Source organism: Channa argus, chromosome 4 (genome assembly GCF_033026475.1).
Source record: "Channa argus isolate prfri chromosome 4, Channa argus male v1.0, whole genome shotgun sequence".
Classification (NCBI taxonomy): Eukaryota; Metazoa; Chordata; class Actinopteri; order Anabantiformes; family Channidae; genus Channa; species Channa argus.
The window spans coordinates 295822-314447 of NC_090200.1; the positions used below are offsets into that span (position 1 = coordinate 295822).

Genomic DNA, 18626 nt, shown 5'->3' on the forward strand with positions numbered 1-18626 from the left:
ACAGAGGGATGGAAAACAATTTTATCGGATTCTCTCTCTAGAGAAAATGCTATCTCAGTTGTTCTGATACCTTTACTTGATCCATCATAGCTTTGGTCTTGGCTTATGTTACAGCAAAACATTTGGATGCTGTTTCACACAGTCATCAAGTCCATTAGACAGTTGCGAAAGTGAGCTCACATACGAGGATGGAGGGTCATTTTTCCAGCCAAATCATTCCCCAAAATAATATCTACCCTGGAATAGAGAACTGAGGGCACATCCCCATTGCAACAACTCCACATACCAAATCGGAGAAGAGTTGAAGATGATGCAGTGGCACACATACAGAGGAACCAAGTCTATACCAAGCACAGGCGATTTACTTCCAGAACCAGTGTCTGGGGAAAAAGGCAATATGGTTCACCTCTATGTGAATGACAAACTGTGAAATAATAGTAATAATAATAATAACTCTCTCCAAATATTCAAAAAACTGCGGAAAACAGAACTCTTCCCCATCTTCCTATGCACTTAAATCTTTCTGCTCTTTCTCGCACTTGCATCTCGTGAACTGTGAAAACTTTTATGATAGGTCTTTGCTCTGATGTTTTCTCCTTGACTTAGATTTTTGCTTGCCTTGTAACTCACTTGTAAGTCGCTTTGGATAAAAGCATCTGCTAAATGACTAAATGTAAATGTAAATGAGATAAGGAGGAAAAATCACAGAGGAGGGAAGGAAACAGGAGGACAGGATTTTTTTTTTCTCAAATAGGTTTTTCTGCTATAAAAACTGCAGATTTGCCTGTTTAGCTCCACTCTGTGACCCTATAGTTCTGACTCACTTCAGCTTTAAGACAACTCCCTTCTTCAGATCAGTTTTAAAAGGAGAGAGAAACCCCCCCCCCCCCCCACCACCACCACCAGCACCACCACCTCCACCATCCTTTCTTTCCAGATGAAAGCCACCATGTGAAAGGGGCCTGGGTTAGTCCAGGGGGGCCATGATTCCTGCACAGTGAAGCTGTGTTAAAGAGCACATGATATTAACATCCCATTACCATCCCATTCATACACATTAACATGACAAGACTCCTGGAGGGTGGGGGCTCGGCGCCCTGATTCACTCTGGGATGAAGAGGACAAAGCAGCCCCCACCACAGGTCAGAGAGGAAAAGAGGTAAAAAATTGAGGAGAAGAACAGAAGAACTGCACATAAGTTTCACATGATGTCGTTTCACCAGTTTAATGATCTGTTTATTAGGAACACCAGGACAAAAAATACAACACAGCTGTAATTTACCAGACAACAGTTTATTTTGTTCTTTTTATTCTGTAAAAATACAATGAGTTTTGTTGTAGACATCATGATATTAAAAGGTTAAGTTAATTGTTAAAAAGCCACTAAACAATATATAACCAACAGTTTTATAAACTATTTCAATAAATAAAAAATATCAGTATAAGATGTTCAGAAAAAGTTTTACTATTCCAAATATTATGTAATGTAGTATTTTATGAAGAAGGAAGTTGTACAAAGAACTGTAACATTCATGAAATGTCCAGATATCTGTGACAAACTGATGAACACTACCTAGTTTCTCTTTTCAGTCAGCAGAGGTCAGAGGTCACAGCAGAGGATGGGGGGGGGAATAAAATGAGACAAACACTCTTAAAACAAACTGATTGTTTAATAAAGAAACATCCTCGTGATGGAAACACATCAAGAATGAAGAAGCTGAAGAAGAAGATGCAGTTTGTTCCTCGTGTTTTCACAAATTCTGTAAGATATCAGTAATCATACAGGTTTTAGAAATCCACTAATCGTTCTGACCACGTTTACTTTATTCCAAATCTCAGGTAATAATAAATCAGGATGTCTGACAGGTAATCCAACAGGAAACAGGTGACTATGAAAACTATCGCGGGGATGGCACAATCCCAAATTGCAGATGGAAATGGTGAGTTGTATTTGACAGGAAGTAAATAAGGAACAGGTGAGCAGGTGGGTGGGGAAATAAACGAGGACATCTGGTGGGTGCAGCAGAATGTCCTTTGTGTGTCGAGTTTGCATGTTCTTGACGTGCTTGCATCCTCCATGTGTTCTGGTTTCCTCCCATAGTCTATAGACATGTTAGGTTAATTGGTGAATGTTAATTGTCTGTAGATGTGAATGTGACTGTGAATGATTGTCTCTCTGTGTTGGCCCTGAAGACAGACTGGTGACCTTTGCAGTGTGGACCACATTTCTCACACAGTCACAGCTTGGATAGACTCCAGTCCCCCTGAACAGGATAAGGAGTTACCGATAATGGATGAACGGATATATAATATAACATTTTATATTTATATAAAAGATTATATTAAAATTCATAAAACACACAAAGTGACAGTTTAAATATGAAATTTAAATGTTGTTTACCACATTTTCCAAAATGTCTGAGTAATAAAACATGAGTGTGCTACTTACTGCTGCTATGCTAAGTTAGCTATCATTAGCATATCGGATCTATGTAGCTGTAGCCTTATTTACCTTCTTCGAACAACAAATTAACAATAATTAAAATAGGCGTTTTTTTAATATTTCGGCAAATAATAAGTAAACATACTTGAACCTTTAGCAGCAGCTAGCCGTGACGATCTGATCTAGCTTCATGATTATAGCTTTGACTTGTTTTAGATTTTTAGCTTCTTTTTGTAGCCACCTGCCACAAATGTAACATAAAAATGTATATTTTTATAGCATAATATTTGTTACTGTGCCAAAAGGTGTGGTTTTCCTCTGTTGCACTTTAGTTTTGTTTTACACGATACTAAAAGTTGAGAAACTTCTATGAATAAAAACCAAATGTTTGTCGAGACCTAAACAGTTTTAGGATGAAAAATAACTGGAGCGAGATTCTTCAGAGGCCAAGCATCAAAGGCTGCCGCACGTTTTAATTCATTCATAACGAGATTGTAATTTTTTTCCGATCAGACGTAAAAACATAAACACACTTAAATATTCACGACCAGTGACTTCTCGAGCCTTTTATCTCTCAAATCCATCAAATGTTACAATTAACTTTTCTATCAATCAAAAGAAACTAATAATTATATATTCATACATGATCAAAGCAAGTCGACTGGATGAGTTTTTGTTTTGTCATCAGAGTTTTTCTGTAAAAAAACAAACAATGAATTAATAAAACTGCGATGAAAAAAAAGACAAAGTAAGAAACAAGAACAAACACAATGGTGACTGTAAAACTTCAAAACAAAGTGAAGGTTTTGTTACTGATAGGAAACACCACCACCATCAGACAATAAAACAGCAGCGACTGTCAGTCGAAACTCCAAAGAAATTAAGAATTTAACATAAAAAGTAAACCAGAAAAAATCAGACACATTACAAACTTTAACCGTGACCTTGTTCTGATTTTAGTGGGCCAATCCTTTTGTTCATGAGTTGGTTCATTACTTCATTCCTGTTTTAAAAGGTTAAATAAAGCTTTGCAAGATCCAAATTAATCATTATATTTGTGTGTTAATCTGATGACTTAAATCAGCTGAAAATATTCAGCAATTTGTCCAAGAGTACAGGTGGAAAGGTAGCAAGGCTAGAAGCTTAGGAGCAGGGTTCAAGTTGTTCTACCATGGGTCAGATAGGAAGAGAAATGGAGTAGGAGTTATCGTGAAAGAGGAGTTTGTGAGGAATTTTCTAGAGGTGAATAGAGTATCAGACAGGGTGATGAGTCTGAAGCTGGAAATTGAAGGAGTGATGTTCAATGTTGTGAGTGTTTATGCCCCACAGGTAGGATGTGAGTTAGAAGAGAAGGAGAAATTCTGGAGTGAGTTGGAGGAAGTGATGCAGAGCATCCCCAGAGGTAAGACAGCAGATTTGCTCTTTACAATATCAGGAAGATCAGACCTTACATCACGGAATATACAACCCAACTCATTGTACAGGCGCTGGTCACATCTCGTCTTGATTACTGCAATGCTTTGTTGATGGGGTTACCGATATCCACAATCAAACCCTTGCAGATGATCCAAAATGCGGCAGCTCGCCTCATTTTTAATCAGCCAAAAAAGACCCATGTCACAATACTCTTCAGATCTCTACACTGGCTTCCTGTAGCTGCTCGCATCAGGTTCAAAGCTTTGTCTCTTGCTTACAGGGTGGTTAACTCAACAGCTCCCGCTTACCTCAACTCACTCATTCAAGTCTACAATCCTTCTCGCCTGCTGCTGCCAACGAACGACATCTGGTGGTTCCCAGCACCGCATAGAAGACACCAAGCAAAACTGTACAGCGCAATGATCCCACGATGGTGGAACGAGCTACCAAACGCTGCACGCTCAGCAGACTCTCTCCCAATATTCAAAAAACTGCTGAAAACTGAATTCTTCCGCATCTTCCTATGCACTTAAATCTCTTAATAAAAAAAAAACCTTTCTGCTCTCTTGCACTTCTATCTCGTGAACTGGGAACAGTTTTCTGATAGGACTTTGCTTTGATGTTTTCTCCTTGACTTAAATTTTTGCTTGCCTTGTACCTCACTTGTAAGTTGCTTTGGATAAAAGCGTCTGCTAAATGACTAAATGTAAATGTAAATGTAAAGACAGTGGTGATTGGGGCAGATTTCAAGGGAACAGAGGTGATGAGAATGTGATGGGCAGGTTTGGTCTTCAGGACAGGAACGCAAAAGGACAGATGGTGTTAGACTTTGCAAAGAGGATGGAAATGGCTGTAGTAAACACTTTCTTCCAGAAGAGGCAGGAACATGGGGTGAGTGTAGCCAGACAACACAGGATGGTGGTGTGTAAAATGACGCTGGTGGTGAGGAAGATGAAGACGACAAAGGTAGAGGAGAGGACGAAGTGGTGGAAGTTGAAAAAGGAAGAATGTCGAGTAGTTTTCAGGGAGGAGCTGAGACAGACTCTGGGTGGTTTAGAGGTGCTTCCAGATGACTGGACCACTACAGCTAATTTGATCAGGGAGACAGGTAGGAGGGTACTCGGTGTGTCATCTGGAAAGAGGCAAGTGGACAAGGAGACTTGGTGGTGGAACAAGGAAGTTCAGGAGTGTATACAGGGACAGAGGTTAGCTAAGAAGAAGTGGGACACTGAGAGGACTGAAGAGAGTAGACAAGAGTACAGGGAGATACAGCGTAAGGTGAAGGTAGAGGTGGCAAAGGCCAAACAAAGAGCATATGAGGACTTGTATGCTCGGTTGGACACCAAAGAGGGAGAGGTGGATTTGTACAGGTTGGCCAGACAAAGAGATAGAGATGGGAAGGATGTGCAGCAGGTTAGGGTGATTAAAGATAAGGATGGAAACGTATTGACAGGTGCCAGGAGTGTGATGGGAAGATGGAAGGAGAACTTTGAAGAGTTGATGAATGAGGAAAATGAAAGGGAACGAAGAGTAGAAGAGGTGACTGGTGTGGAGCAGGAAGTAGCAAAGATTAGTAAGAGTGAAGTGAGGAGGACGTTGAAGAGGATGAAGAGTGGAAAGGCAGTTGGTCCTGATGACAAACCTGTGGAGGTATGGAAGTGTCTAGGAGAGGTGGCAGTAGAGTTTCTGACTAGTTTGTTTAACAAGATATTGGAGAGTGAGAGGATGCTGAGGACTGGAGGAGAAGTGTACTGGTGCCAATTTTTTAGAACAAGGGAGATGTGCAGAGCTGTGGCAACTACAGAGGAATAAAGCTGATGAGCCACACAATGACGTTGTGGGAAAGAGTAGTGGAGGCTAGGCTAAGGGCAGAGGTGAATATTTGTGAGCAACAATATGGTTTCATGCCTAGAAAGAGTACAACAGATGCAATATTTGCTTTGAGGATGCTGCGTAGATTTAGAGAAAGCGTATGACAGGGTGCCGAGAGAGGAACTGTGGTATTGTATGAGGAAGTCTGGAGTGGCAGAGAAGTATGTTAGAGTGGTGCAGGACATGTATGAGAGCTGTAAGACCGTGTGCTGTAAGTGTGACAGAGGAGGTGGGTCTGCATCAAGGATCAGCTCTGAGCCCCTTCTTGTTTGCTCTGGTGATGGACAGGCTGACAGATGAGGTTAGACAAGAATCTCCATGGACTATGATGTTTGCCGATGACATTGTGATTTGTAGTGAGAGCAGAGAGCAGGTGGAGGAAAATCTAGAGAGGTGGAGGTCTGCTCTGGAAAACAGAGGAATGAAGCTTAGCCGCAGCAAGACAGAATACATGTTTGTCAATGAGAGGGACCCAGGTGGAACGGTGAGGTTACAGGGAGCAGAGGTGAAGAAGGTGCCGGACTTTAAGTACTTAGGGTCAAGGGTTCAGAGCAACGGAGAGTGTGGAAAAGAGGTGAAGAGGCGAGTGCAGGCAGGTTGGAACGGGTGGATAAAAGTGTCAGGTGTGTTGTGTGATAAAAGAGTATCAGCAAGAATGAAAGGAAAGATGTTCAAGATGGTGGTGAGACCAGCGATGTTGTTCAGCTTAGAGACAGTGGCACTGAAGAAAAGACAGGAGGCAGAGCTGGAGGTAGCAGAGCTTTTAAGATGTTGAGGTTCTCTTTGGGAGTGACGAGGATGGACAGGATCAGGAATGAGGACATCAGAGGGACAGCTCATGTTAGATGTTTTGGAGATAAAGTCAGAGAGGCCAGATTGAGGTGGTTTGGACATGTTCAGAGGAGAAAACTGTGAATATATCTGTAGAAGGATGCTGATGTTGGAGCTGCCAGGCAGGAGGTCTAGAGGAAGACCAAAGAGGAGATTTATGGATGTAGTGTCAGAGGACATGAAGTTAGTTGATGTGAGAGAAGAGGATGCAGAGGACAGGGTTAGATGGAGGCACATGATTCGCTGTGGCGACCCCTGAAAGGGAACAGCCCAAAGGAAAAGAAGAAGTCTTTTTAAAGTGAAACCATCAGAAAACTGGTTAGCTTCAGCCTAACAGTTATAAATGAAATTTTTTTTCCCTCTGCTTGTCTTGTCAGACTAAAAGGGCTTTGATGGGCAATTTTGCCCCTACGCCCATCTTTTCAGGGTGATTAATCACCAGTACTTAACAGCAGGCAGCAGGGAAGGTCTGACTTTCCGTCCAGGGTTAAAAATATCTCTGATCTCTGTCTCCATATGAACTCCCGGAACCTTGAAGATTGACACAGCTGAAAAACACAGAAAAAAAAACATCAATTTGTTTCTCTAATAGGAACCAGGTAAACTTAAGCTAGTAGGTTCAGCAAATTAGCTTGTAAGATGTGCTACAATTCAATATGTGCAGCTATGTGTTAGTATACTCTACAGAGCTGTGTTAGCATGTTTAGCTTTTCCTTACTGTCTCTCAGGTGCATAATGGGAGGGGGAAGTGTGCTGAAGTAGGGGTGCTGCAAAGCATCCTGAGCTGATATCCGACTTGTGGGGACCCCCTTCAGCATCCCCTGGACCAGATCCTCTGTCTTATAAGGCAGTTGGTTCAACCTAAATAAGATCAGCACAGTCTAATATGTCATTTTGGAATGTGGTCCTGTTAGCATGTGCTTAACTTCTCTGTAAGCTTATAGAGTTGAATATGTTTGACTCTATGCTGGTATTTTAACATTGCAAACATTAAGTGGCAGCAAGCATCACGCTAACACTTTAACATATGCTCCACCTTATTATGCAGTTAGCTCTATGCTAACATATTAGCTAAGTCATAGTTATCTTACCTTTTCCAAGCCTTCCTAAAGTCTTTTGGCTCAGACTGGACAAAACATTCTGCAAAGAGAGGAAAAGAAGTTTAGCACTTTTGTAATGGCAAAATTAATAGATGAGTTCCAGATGTTCTGCAGTTTTCTGTGGGGGAGGGGAAACGACTGGAACTTCCCAAGCTGGTAAAAAAAATCTTTGGTTTTCATGAAGGCTTTAGGACCAATGATCATAATATAGGACACTTTTTAGTGGTATTTCTTAAATTTAGAATACAATGATATAGCAACATGTCCTAAGTTTGCAGTACTTCGATGATGGGGGAAGTAAACTAAACCTGAAAACATCATTCAGAAAAGATTCTGAATTAGGGTGGCAGCCTCTGTTTCTATTTTTTTCTAGGTGGATTTATGGAGGTTTATTCTGGGTTAGACAGCAGAGTTAATGATATATTCGGGAAGTGTGATGTATGTGAGTTTGTAAGTGACACTGAGAAAGATGGAGACATGTTTCAGATTTGAGGAGTTGGACTTTGTGAGTACAGTGTATTGTGTGTTGTTGTAGCATCATCAGTCTGCATGGGTGGAGCTGACAGAAAGTAAAGACTCCAGCTGTGAGGAGTTTACTGTAAGACTTTATCTCTGATGATTCATGTGGAGCTCAGCTGCTGATCTCACTCTGTGGCTTGACGGACTTATTTCTCCTCTTCACTCTTACAGATGATTCTCACATACTTTCTAACAGTTTATAATACCTGGTTTATAATTAGGCAGCAGACTGACTCCAGGCCAGGTGTCTTCAGAGGGTACGCCCAGGACCTGCAGAAACAGATTATTGTTAATATTATTATTGATGAATTCCTGACTGTTGCATTACTTGCAATATTAACAGTAATATCATTATTATTTGTTAGTAGTTACTGGTGAGTACTTTCTCACCATCCAGATCTTCTGCAGTTGTCCAAGCTCATCAGAGTCTCCAGGGAATGCCGGCGCTCCCTGCAGCATCTCTATGAAGATACACCCAGCCCCCCTGATTCAAACACAGCTTTATTCAGTTACAAATGCCAATGTTTTTTAATTAACTTTATTGACCAGCAGCATCTGCAACTCTCACCACATGTCCAGGGCAGTGGAGTAGTCTGTGGACCCCAGCAGGACGTCAGGGGGTCGGTACCACAGTGTCACCACCTCAGAGGAGAAGGTTTGACTGGGGATTGACTTGGACCGAGCCAGACCTGAACTCAGAACAAGAACCAAAGTTTCAGTCAGAACCAGCAGGATAAAAAACAGAAAAATGTGAGACAATGAAGGGTAAAGGTGGTAGATTCATATCCAAAGTTTTATAGTGATCCTGTCCTGGGTTTTTGTTTAGTTGTGTCTTTGAAGAACCACCAATAACCTCAGTATCACTACAACCCTTCTGTGTTGTCGCTGACAGATGTGTATTGTGTGTGACTCAGCTCCTGGTCCTGGTTCCTCACCGAAGTCAGCGAGTTTGAGTTCTCCCAGGTAGCTGATGAGCAGGTTCTGAGGCTTCAGGTCTCTGTGGAGGATCCTCCGGCTGTGGATGTAGCAGAGACCTCGCAGCAGCTGGAACATGAAGATCTGGAACCAGACAGATAAATGTGTATATAGAAGAGAGGAGCAGCTTTTTGGTCCAGGTGCACATTTGCTGTAGTGTATGTAGTATTTACTGTGTAAATATAAATACTTCTACTTTTATTGCAGTGCATTTCAGAAGCAAATTTTGTAAAACAATAAAACAACAAAGCTCTGATGTGTAAAACAATTTTATAATTTAAAGCAGAAGAAAAGCATTCTGTAGCTGAAATCACATTTTTCCTCACACAGTAATTAAGTACTAAGTGTATTTGATGTGTAGAAACCAGAGACGTACCCTGACGTTGTGTGAGTGCAGACCTCCAGGGTGCTGGATCATGTAATGGGCCAAATCTGTCTGCTGCAAGAGAAGTAAAAGAAGGCAGCTGTGTCCGAAATTACCCCCTACTCACTATTATAGTGTGTTCGTCATCTTATAATAAGGTTCAAATTAACATCCAAATGTAAATTCCATTTTACAGTATAGCGTAACTCAAAGTTTACCACAATGAAAACCAACATGACATGTACACCAATTTCAGCTAACAATGTGCTTTAAAGTAACTTTGTTCCTGATTTAGTCACAGATATTTAGTCAGGTTTGTTTTTTATTAGAAAAAAACTGAGCAACAGTTAAATGAGTAAAGAAATGGGTTGGTATTTACTGAACATGGTAAGTAAATAATGAGCAACTGTTAACAGACAGGTGGCAGGAGGTCAGAAAACATGAACTGGTTGTTGGCCACAGTAAGACAGAATACATGTGTGTGAATGAGAGGGACCCAAGTGGAACGGGGAGGTTAAAGGGAGCAGAGGTGAAGAAGGTCCAGAACTTTTAAGATGTTGAGGTTCTCTGTGGGAGTGACAAGGATGGACAGGATTAGGAATAAGGACATCAGAGGGACAGCTCACGTTAGATGTTTTGGAGATAAAGTCAGAGAGGCCAGATTGAGGTGGCTTGGACATGTTCAGAGGAGAAACTGTGAATATATCGGTAGAAGGATGCTGAGGTTGGAGCTGCCAGGAAGGAGGTCCAGAGGAAGACCAAAGAGGAACTTTTATGGATGTAGTGAGAAAGAAACCAGTGTCTCACCACATATTCGAAGACCAAGGTCAGAGAGTCTGTGGTGTGGATGATGTCGTGGAGCAGGACGATGTTTGCGTGGTTCAGGCCTTTGAGGAGAGACGCTGTGCACAAACACACACACACATTCATAAACACTTTCTGTTTGTTTGATGACAGGCGGTAAGAAGCAGATCTCCACCTTCTCTGATGGCGGTGAAAGGAACACCCTCCTCTGTCTTCATACGGATCATCTTCAGAGCCACCAGCTGCCCGGTTATCCTCCACAGAAGAAGAAACACAAACATGTTCAACAGGAAGTTACACAGTGATTTATTAGTTATTCAGTCTCTTCTTGCTGCTGTTTCATAATGTGACCACTGACCTGCTGATTCCTTTGTACACAGAGGAAAAAGCTCCTTCTCCCAGTTTCTCCAGACTGAGGTAAGACTGAGCTGCTCCAAACCTCAGACCTGGTTTCTGAGCACAGAACACACTTTTCATAATACACAACAGGGTGTATATACAGTACTGTGTACTATGTAAGTACTGGCATGTGTTCAATGTCCCATGATAACATCCCGTATATCTAATTATGTTTTCTACATTATGTCACATCATCCAGTGTATGTTATTATGTTATATGTGATTGCATATGTCACATGGCGTATGTCACGTCCAACTGAGCAATAAGTCATTTATCTTGTCATATATGTTATATCTCACATGTCACATCATATAAAACATGATATCAATATATTACAACATTGGGATCATGTCATGTGTAATATGTTAGATTATAAGTCCAGTCAAAGGGGTCCCCCCCAGCCACCAAGGGCCACCCTGGTGCCGGCTCCGAGCCCAGATAAAATAGGAGGGTTGTGGCAGGAAGGACATATGGCGTGAAAAAGTCATGCCACATGTTCCACTGTAGCGACCAATGAAGGGACGAGCTGAAAGCCACTGATCTTATAAGTCCAGCCCTGTCACATCATGTTATGTTTACTTTTTTATTGTTTACCTTTAAATCAAATCTTTAAATTAGCATCTGACAAAATTTCAGTTACATTATTTACTTTCATTTTTACATTAACATCTCACATTTTAATGTCTTTCAGTACAGACAACGTCTGTAAATTTCTTAATTTTTTCTTTATTCTGTATTTTTAAAATGTTGTTTCTGTTTTGTTTTCATTTGGTCTCTATTTAATGTTTCTTTATTAATCTTTATTGTGTCTCTATTCTCACTTCATTGTGTCCATCAGGTGTGAGTTGTGAGACTTGCCCAGGTGAATCTGCCCCCCCCACTCTCCCCTCTCAGGGGGTCACTGTTGCTGCGTCCTCTCTGAACCCGGAGACGCTGGACCTGCAGAGTGTGGAACCAGTGAGACTGTGACTCGTATGGGGACGAGCCAGACCAGTTTGGATCCAGCTGGGACACAGAAACAGAGCAGGAAATAAACATTTGAAACCTGAACACCTGAAAACCAACTTAAAGCATTATGGATTACAGTGACACTGTAAGAAAAGACACATTGCGACATTTAAATATCAAAACAACAACCAGGAGACAAGCTGTAAAAAATAATGTGACTCTGTTAAAAGTAAATGAAAACAGAAAACATGGCAAAGAGTTAGACTTTAAAAAACAACCAGTAACTGTGAAAATAACCAGCAGGACATCAGTCAGAGAACTCCCTGATAAACACATTCAAGAAATACACAGAACAGCCAGGGACATGCTTAAATATGGACATGCAGGAGACACACTGTCAGTAACTACAAATATAGGCTGCAAATATTAAAACTACTCAATCAGTTGAAGTGAATAAAACTTCATACTATTTTACTGTTTCCAAAAACTTTAACATCTTTTCCTGAACATTTAGTTGAATCTTCAAAAGTCTCAATTTCCCCGAATTGTCTCTTTTCCAACAAACGTTAGTTTAACATTGCTGTTCATGTCAGTTTGGACACTTTACCTCATCAGTAGGGAGTGAAGTCCTGAAGCTCAGCTCCTCCATCTTCACCTCCTTCTCTTCTTCATCATCTTCCCCCCTCCTCCCTTTCTCACCCTCTTCTTCCTCACCACACCAGCACCTACTCACCCATCTCCCAGCCTCCCTCACACACTGCAACAGCTCCTCCATCTTTTCTTCTCCTTTCTAATACACTCTTCCTCTTCTCTTTGTCTCATATGACTCACATGGTTCAGGAAGAGCAAACAGGGTCCCATGACCATCTCTACACCCCTTCTCCTCCCAGCCTCTCCCCCCTTTCTCAGTTTAGAACAAGAGTCCATTCAGCACAGTGTGAGTTCACTGCCCTCCAATGTTCACTGTCTCTCACTGCAACTCTCACTTAGTGCATCATCTCTGCTGTACATAATAGGTTTATACACCTATCCTGAATCTGAAGCATAATGTCTTTGTTTGAAGCGACTGTAAGTTACTTTAGTTTGATTCTTTGACTTTTATTCTGTTAACTGAACTAATCAAGATTAAAGTCCACAAACAGGATCTTCACTAAGGTCCCAATCCAGGACTGGGAAACACCCCCTCAGGCCGCTCCCTGCTTAAACTTTACTTTCACTTCCTCTGATCCTGACGCACTTAATTTCCTCCATGTAAAAGTAAAGTAAGTGAGATTATTCAGAGTTTTCCTCTGTAATGACTCTGTGTTCCTGTTGTTAGTTTTTTCCAATAGAAACAGAACAAATCTGCTGCTCACCTGTTAAACTAAAACTGTTAAACTAACTCACAATCTGACGAACATCAACTAACAAAGCTGCTGTGTCCCTGTTTGTTTCTGTCAGAGATTAGAATCAGTAGAAGTGGAGCACCTGATGGCAGCTTCTTCTGACTGCATTCAGCTGCCACTGATATGAAGCAGAGAAGATGGAGAAATTATGGAGATGAGGATTGAAGTTGATGTGCAGATGAGTAGTAAAATATGTAAATTATATCATTGATACATTGAAATACATTTTAAGTATTTAAAGCCTGGGGAATATAACTGCACTTGTGAGATTTAGTTAATTTAATCACGAACAACAACTCGATGGGTCGTTTTAATTTTAAACAGCATTCTCCTGCAAAGATGAAAGTTGTACCAACATTTTACATTTAACTCAATGAATTTCAAATGTTCCAAATGCTCTTTGATCCTCATCAAATTTATCATGTCCCATAATATTTGTGGATTTTAATATTCACTTTGATACTGTCTATAATCCCAAGATACTTTTTTTTTATAGTTTAAAGGTTTTGATATTAATCAACATGTAACTGGTGCTGCACACAGTAAAGGACAATCATTAGATTTTGTGCATCAGTTACTCCATGTGTTACAGTCACACAGATGTCCAAAGTACCAAAGTACATTTATTCAAGTGCTGTACATTGTAAGTGCAATTTTCTGCAGTATTTGTACTTTGTTGGATTTTTTTTATTTTAGGATCCTTTTACAATTACAACATTGCATTTATTTTACAGCCTTTGACTTTTTGCAGATGCACAATCTTGATACAAATTGTTAGTAGAAAACTATTAAATTGCAATGTATTATTATGGATTTGCAACCAGTCAGTACATAAATTGGTTAAAATCTCTTTAAACCTTACCAGCTGTACCATTTTTAATTACTCAACTTATTCATGTGTTTTTTTTTTTCAAATAACTCTTGATTGGACTTGTACATTCATGCATCAAAGTCACTACTATTTCAAATACATTGATTTTTTCTTGTAAAACACTTGTACATTTGTAACTTAAATTCAAAGTATCTACTTTTGCACTTCATCTTGAGTGAGATCACTTTTTTGTTCTGTTCTATTTTAGCTGTGTTAAAAAGCAGATACACGCAAAGTGTCTACTTAAAAGTGTATTATTCATGACAGTATCACTGATATTTTCACAAACTAATCTTTAAAACTGACGACCTCTTTTAGATCTTCATGTCATGTTTTGGTGGACGGTGTTTGCAACAACCTTACCTTTAGTTTTCATCAGGTGGCAGCAGCAAAAGCCAATCATGTCAAACGAGCTGCACTGTTCTGATTGACAGTCCAGCTCATTTGTTTAACACGATTGACAGACTTCTTAACTCTATTAGCTCTTTTTTTCACCTGCTAAATGTGATTTTCAGGGATAATTGTTCCTATCAGGAATAATACAATCTGAAAATTAATAATGACTTTTAAAAAAAATCAACTGTCAGTGGAGTATTCGACAGTTGATCATTAAATTCTTATTTAGAGTCTGCTTGAATAAATTAGCTTGTCAGACCTAGCTCTCTTCATGGAGCTTCTCATCTTTCAATTTGTGGGTTTCACTGAGCTTTATCAAAGGTCCATTCAGCGGTTCCACAAGGGTCAGTTTTGGAACCTTGGTTATTTAATTTAAATATAAATTTAAATATGTTCTACTAATGTTTTTTTTACCATTCATATTCTGATGAAACATGTCCTGTTCTCACTTAACGATTTCAGTCTGCTAATTAATCTCCTTAATTATATTAGTGATATCAAGAACTGGGTGTTTAAAATAAACCTCTTAATAACTTAAATTAACTTGTTGGTGCGTTTATATTTTTTACTTCCAGACACGCTGGCTCTGAATTACTGTGAGCAGGTTGGGGTTGTTGGAGTGAGACAGGTTGGTCTGAGTGTTTCAGAAACTGCTGATCTACTGGGATTTCACACACAACCTTCTCTAGGGTTCACAAAGAAAGAGAAAATATGCAGAATAAAATAGAAAATATCCAAATAAAAGAGAAAATATCCAGTTCTCTGGGTGAAGATGCCTTGTTGATGCTAGAGGTCAAAGGAGAATGTCCAGACTGGTTGGAGCTGATAGAAAGGCAACAGTAACTCAAAACACTGGTTAGAACTAATGTATGAAGAACTCTAAAATGTCAACTAATGGTCAAATCAAATTTGCATGTGTGTGTCTGAGAGCCATGTAATGTCCATGTGTGCATGCTGACAGAGAATGTGCTGCTCTGACCCCCCTCCTCCTTTCAGGGTGGATCCAGGTGGAGAAAGATGGTTGGGACCAGGTGTGAGTAAGTCTAAGTGTGTTTGTAATGAGATTGATGGAAACAAAGCAGCAACATTCAACCATCTTCAAACTATCACATCACTCATTCACATCATCAAAGTGTTGAGAAATGAACAGGTGATGGATTAATAACTGCAGCTGTTTGTGTCTTGTTCTCTCCGTCAGATTTTTGTCAACTCACAATCGACACAAACATAGTGAACAAAAACCTGCAGCTGTCTGACAACAACAGGAAGGCTAGATGGGTGTGGAAAATTCAGTTGTATCCTGATCATCCAGAGAGATTTGACTGGTTTCCTCAGCTGCTGTGTAGTAATGTTCTGACTAGTTGCTGTTACTGGGAAGTCGAGTGGAGAGGAGACATTCGTATCTCAGTGAGTTACAGAGGAAGCAGGAGAAAAGGAAAGATGGAAGACTGTTCGTTTGGATGGAACAATCAGTCCTGGAGTTTGAACTGCTCTGAAGGTGCTGATTATTACTTTCTCTGGCACAATAACACAAGAAAAACTATCTCCTCCTTCTCCCCTCGGGGCGACTGTGGCGCAGGAAGGTAGAGCGGTTGTCCACCAATCTCACAGTTGTTGGTTCAATCCCCGGCTCCTCTGGTCACATGTTGAAGTGTCCTTGAGCAAGACACTGAACCCCAACTTAGTTGCTCCCGGTGAGTGTTGGCCAGCTGCATAGCAGCTCCCCCATCGGTGTATGAGTGTGTGTGTGATTGTGAGTGTGAATGGGTAAATAAGAAGCAGTGTAAAGCGCTTTGAGTGCCAATAGGTAGAAAAGCGCTATATAAGTGCAGACCATTTACCATTTACCCTATCTCTGACAGAGTAGCAGTGTATGTGGACTGTCCTGCTGGGACTCTGTCCTTCTACAGAGTCTCCTCTGGCAAACTGATCCACCTCCACACCTTCAACACCACATTTACTGAACCTCTGTATGCTGGGTTTGGGTTTAGGATTTGGTCGCCTGGTTCCTTGCTCCTCAGTGTTTGTGTCCAGAGTAGTGTAGAGAGTCTGGTCCTGTCAGAGAAACTGTCTCTCTGTTGGACAGATAGTTCAGTCTGTCCATGTCTGTCTCTTTCACTCAGACTCATGGATTAAATCAGTTTCTTGTAGAAACAGTTCTAAATGATTCCTTGTAAACTTGATCCTTTAAAAATGAAGCTTCCATCATTACAGGATCAACATGTTGCTGATTGCGCATCAAGTTGTTCTATAGTGAATATCAGTATGTTTCTTTCTGAGATGATTCGCTTCATCGCAGCTGCAGTTATTATGCTGCAAATGTGACAAAGTGTGAAATCAGAGAAGAATCTCTGAGCTGCAGTGACCCAAGATGAATTTTTGAAATGCTTCAAGAAATTCAGATTATTGCCTGGTGAAAATTGAACATGTTAATGATCAGTTGATGATTTACTGAACAGTGCCCATGATAACTTTCTATAATTATTATGTTTGTAGAGCTGCATTTACTGTTCAGCTCAGGTTTAAGTCAGATTGATGTGTGCAGTGTTTCATGTCTTTGTCAGTTTGTATTTGAGCCTCATGACAAATATTCACTAGAGTGCAATGAGACATGTCTTTGTCTGAGCCCAACAGATATACATTTTTAATAAAATTCCAGTGTCCAGTTTTCATTTGTTTTGCTTTTAAAGAAACTAAAGAATGAATCATCCAAACTGTGTCCATCCATCATGTGTCAGGAATAAAAAGTCAGGGTTCAGCTGCTAATGATTCATACAGCGCTGTCCACAGTCAGATGTCCACTTCCATCAATAAATCATGGATTTGATGTCAGTTTTTGTCCCACACTGAAAGTTCAGAGACCTTTCACTTTTTACAGTGTTGTGTAGTGAACAAGCATCAACCGTGCCTGTGTGTTACCACTGTAAAAAGTTGTGATGGTTTGCAGAAACATTTGAACAACATGTCCAGCAAGTGTTTAGAAATGAGGACACATGTCCCCCAGTGCAGCAGTGTGTTGTCTGATGTTTCTTTAATAGTTTGTGGACAGCAAGCTGATCCAGATCATAGACTGACAGACACTAAACATGAGAGAAGATTCAGTCTTGGTTTGAGTGTCTGTCTGGAGATTGTTGAACTAGGGATTCATTTAGTGAAGTTTGACTGTAAACTGACACAGTTTGTCTTTACAGCAGCAGAGGGAGCTGCATCATCAGTAGGGAAGAGTCACATGTGACTTATTGGTGACAGTAGAACTGATCATTTAGCAATAATAATAATAAAGTCTCTAAATTATCCTGTAACTCTCTGTCTACACTTTAACTTTTAAAGAAGGTGAAGTTCACTTTATACAAGTTCACTTTCTTTTTCACATTTAAATTAAATTCAATTCAACTTTATTTATATAGCACCAATTCACAACAAAGTCAGCTCAGGGTACTTTACAAAATAAAGTCAAGATTATAAAGATGTATAGAGAGAACCCAACAATTCCCCCTGGAGCAAGCCATAGGCAACAGTGGAGAGGAAAAACTCCTTTTAACGGAAGAAACCTCCAGCAGAACCAGGCTCAGAGTGGACGGTCATCTGCCTTGACTGGTTGGGGTGGGTGGAAAGTGGAGAGAGAAAAGAACAGAGCAACAAAAAAGCAACAACAAAACATTGGACAGGTTGGTAGGACCAGTAGCTGCACGCTGGAAGACACACAGATTCAAAGCCGGGGACACCTGGAGAAAGGGACAGAGAGAGGGGGACAGATAAGGACAAAGCAACTACAGGAGAAAACACACAGAGTTAATGTCCTACAGTGGTGACAATTGTGGGGTGAGAGGAGAGGAAAGAGGGTCAAGAGGAGGAAAGGAGCTCAGTGCATCGGGGGGTGGGTCCCCCAGCAGTCTAAGCCTATAGCAGCATAACTATAACTAACTATATGCTTTATTAAAGAGGAAGGTTTTAAGCCTAGACTTAAAAGTAGAGAGGGTGTCTGTTACCGGAATCTGAACTGGGAGCTGGTTTCACAGGAGAGGAGCTTGATAGCTAAAGGCTCTGCCTCCCATTCTACATTTGGAAATTCTGGGAACCACAAGTAGGCCTGCATTCTGAGATCGAAGGGGTCTACTGGGATGATATGGTGCTATGAGATCTTCTATATATGATGGAGCCTGACCATTCAGAGCTTTATATGTAAGAAGCAGGGTTTTAAATTCTATTCTAGATTTAATGAGAAGCCAATGGAGAGAAGCTAGTGAAGGTGAAATATGATCTCTCTTGCTAGTTCCAGTCAGCACTCTTGCTGCAGCATTT

At 40.5% G+C, this 18626-nt stretch overlaps 1 protein-coding gene across 1 annotated transcript; it reads right to left on the reverse strand.

Moving 5' to 3' along the window:
* Window positions 1-1223: 1223 nt before the first annotated feature.
* Window positions 1224-12533, reverse strand: cdk15 (cyclin-dependent kinase 15). Its single transcript, XM_067501244.1, is given in 14 exon segments — window positions 1224-7110; window positions 7281-7423; window positions 7654-7702; window positions 8388-8451; window positions 8572-8665; window positions 8750-8870; window positions 9117-9240; window positions 9533-9595; window positions 10328-10422; window positions 10500-10579; window positions 10683-10777; window positions 11583-11729; window positions 12280-12486; window positions 12489-12533. Coding segments are annotated over 14 exon segments (1440 nt in total). The 3' UTR covers window positions 1224-6997.
* Between the last annotated feature and the right edge of the window lie 6093 nt (window positions 12534-18626).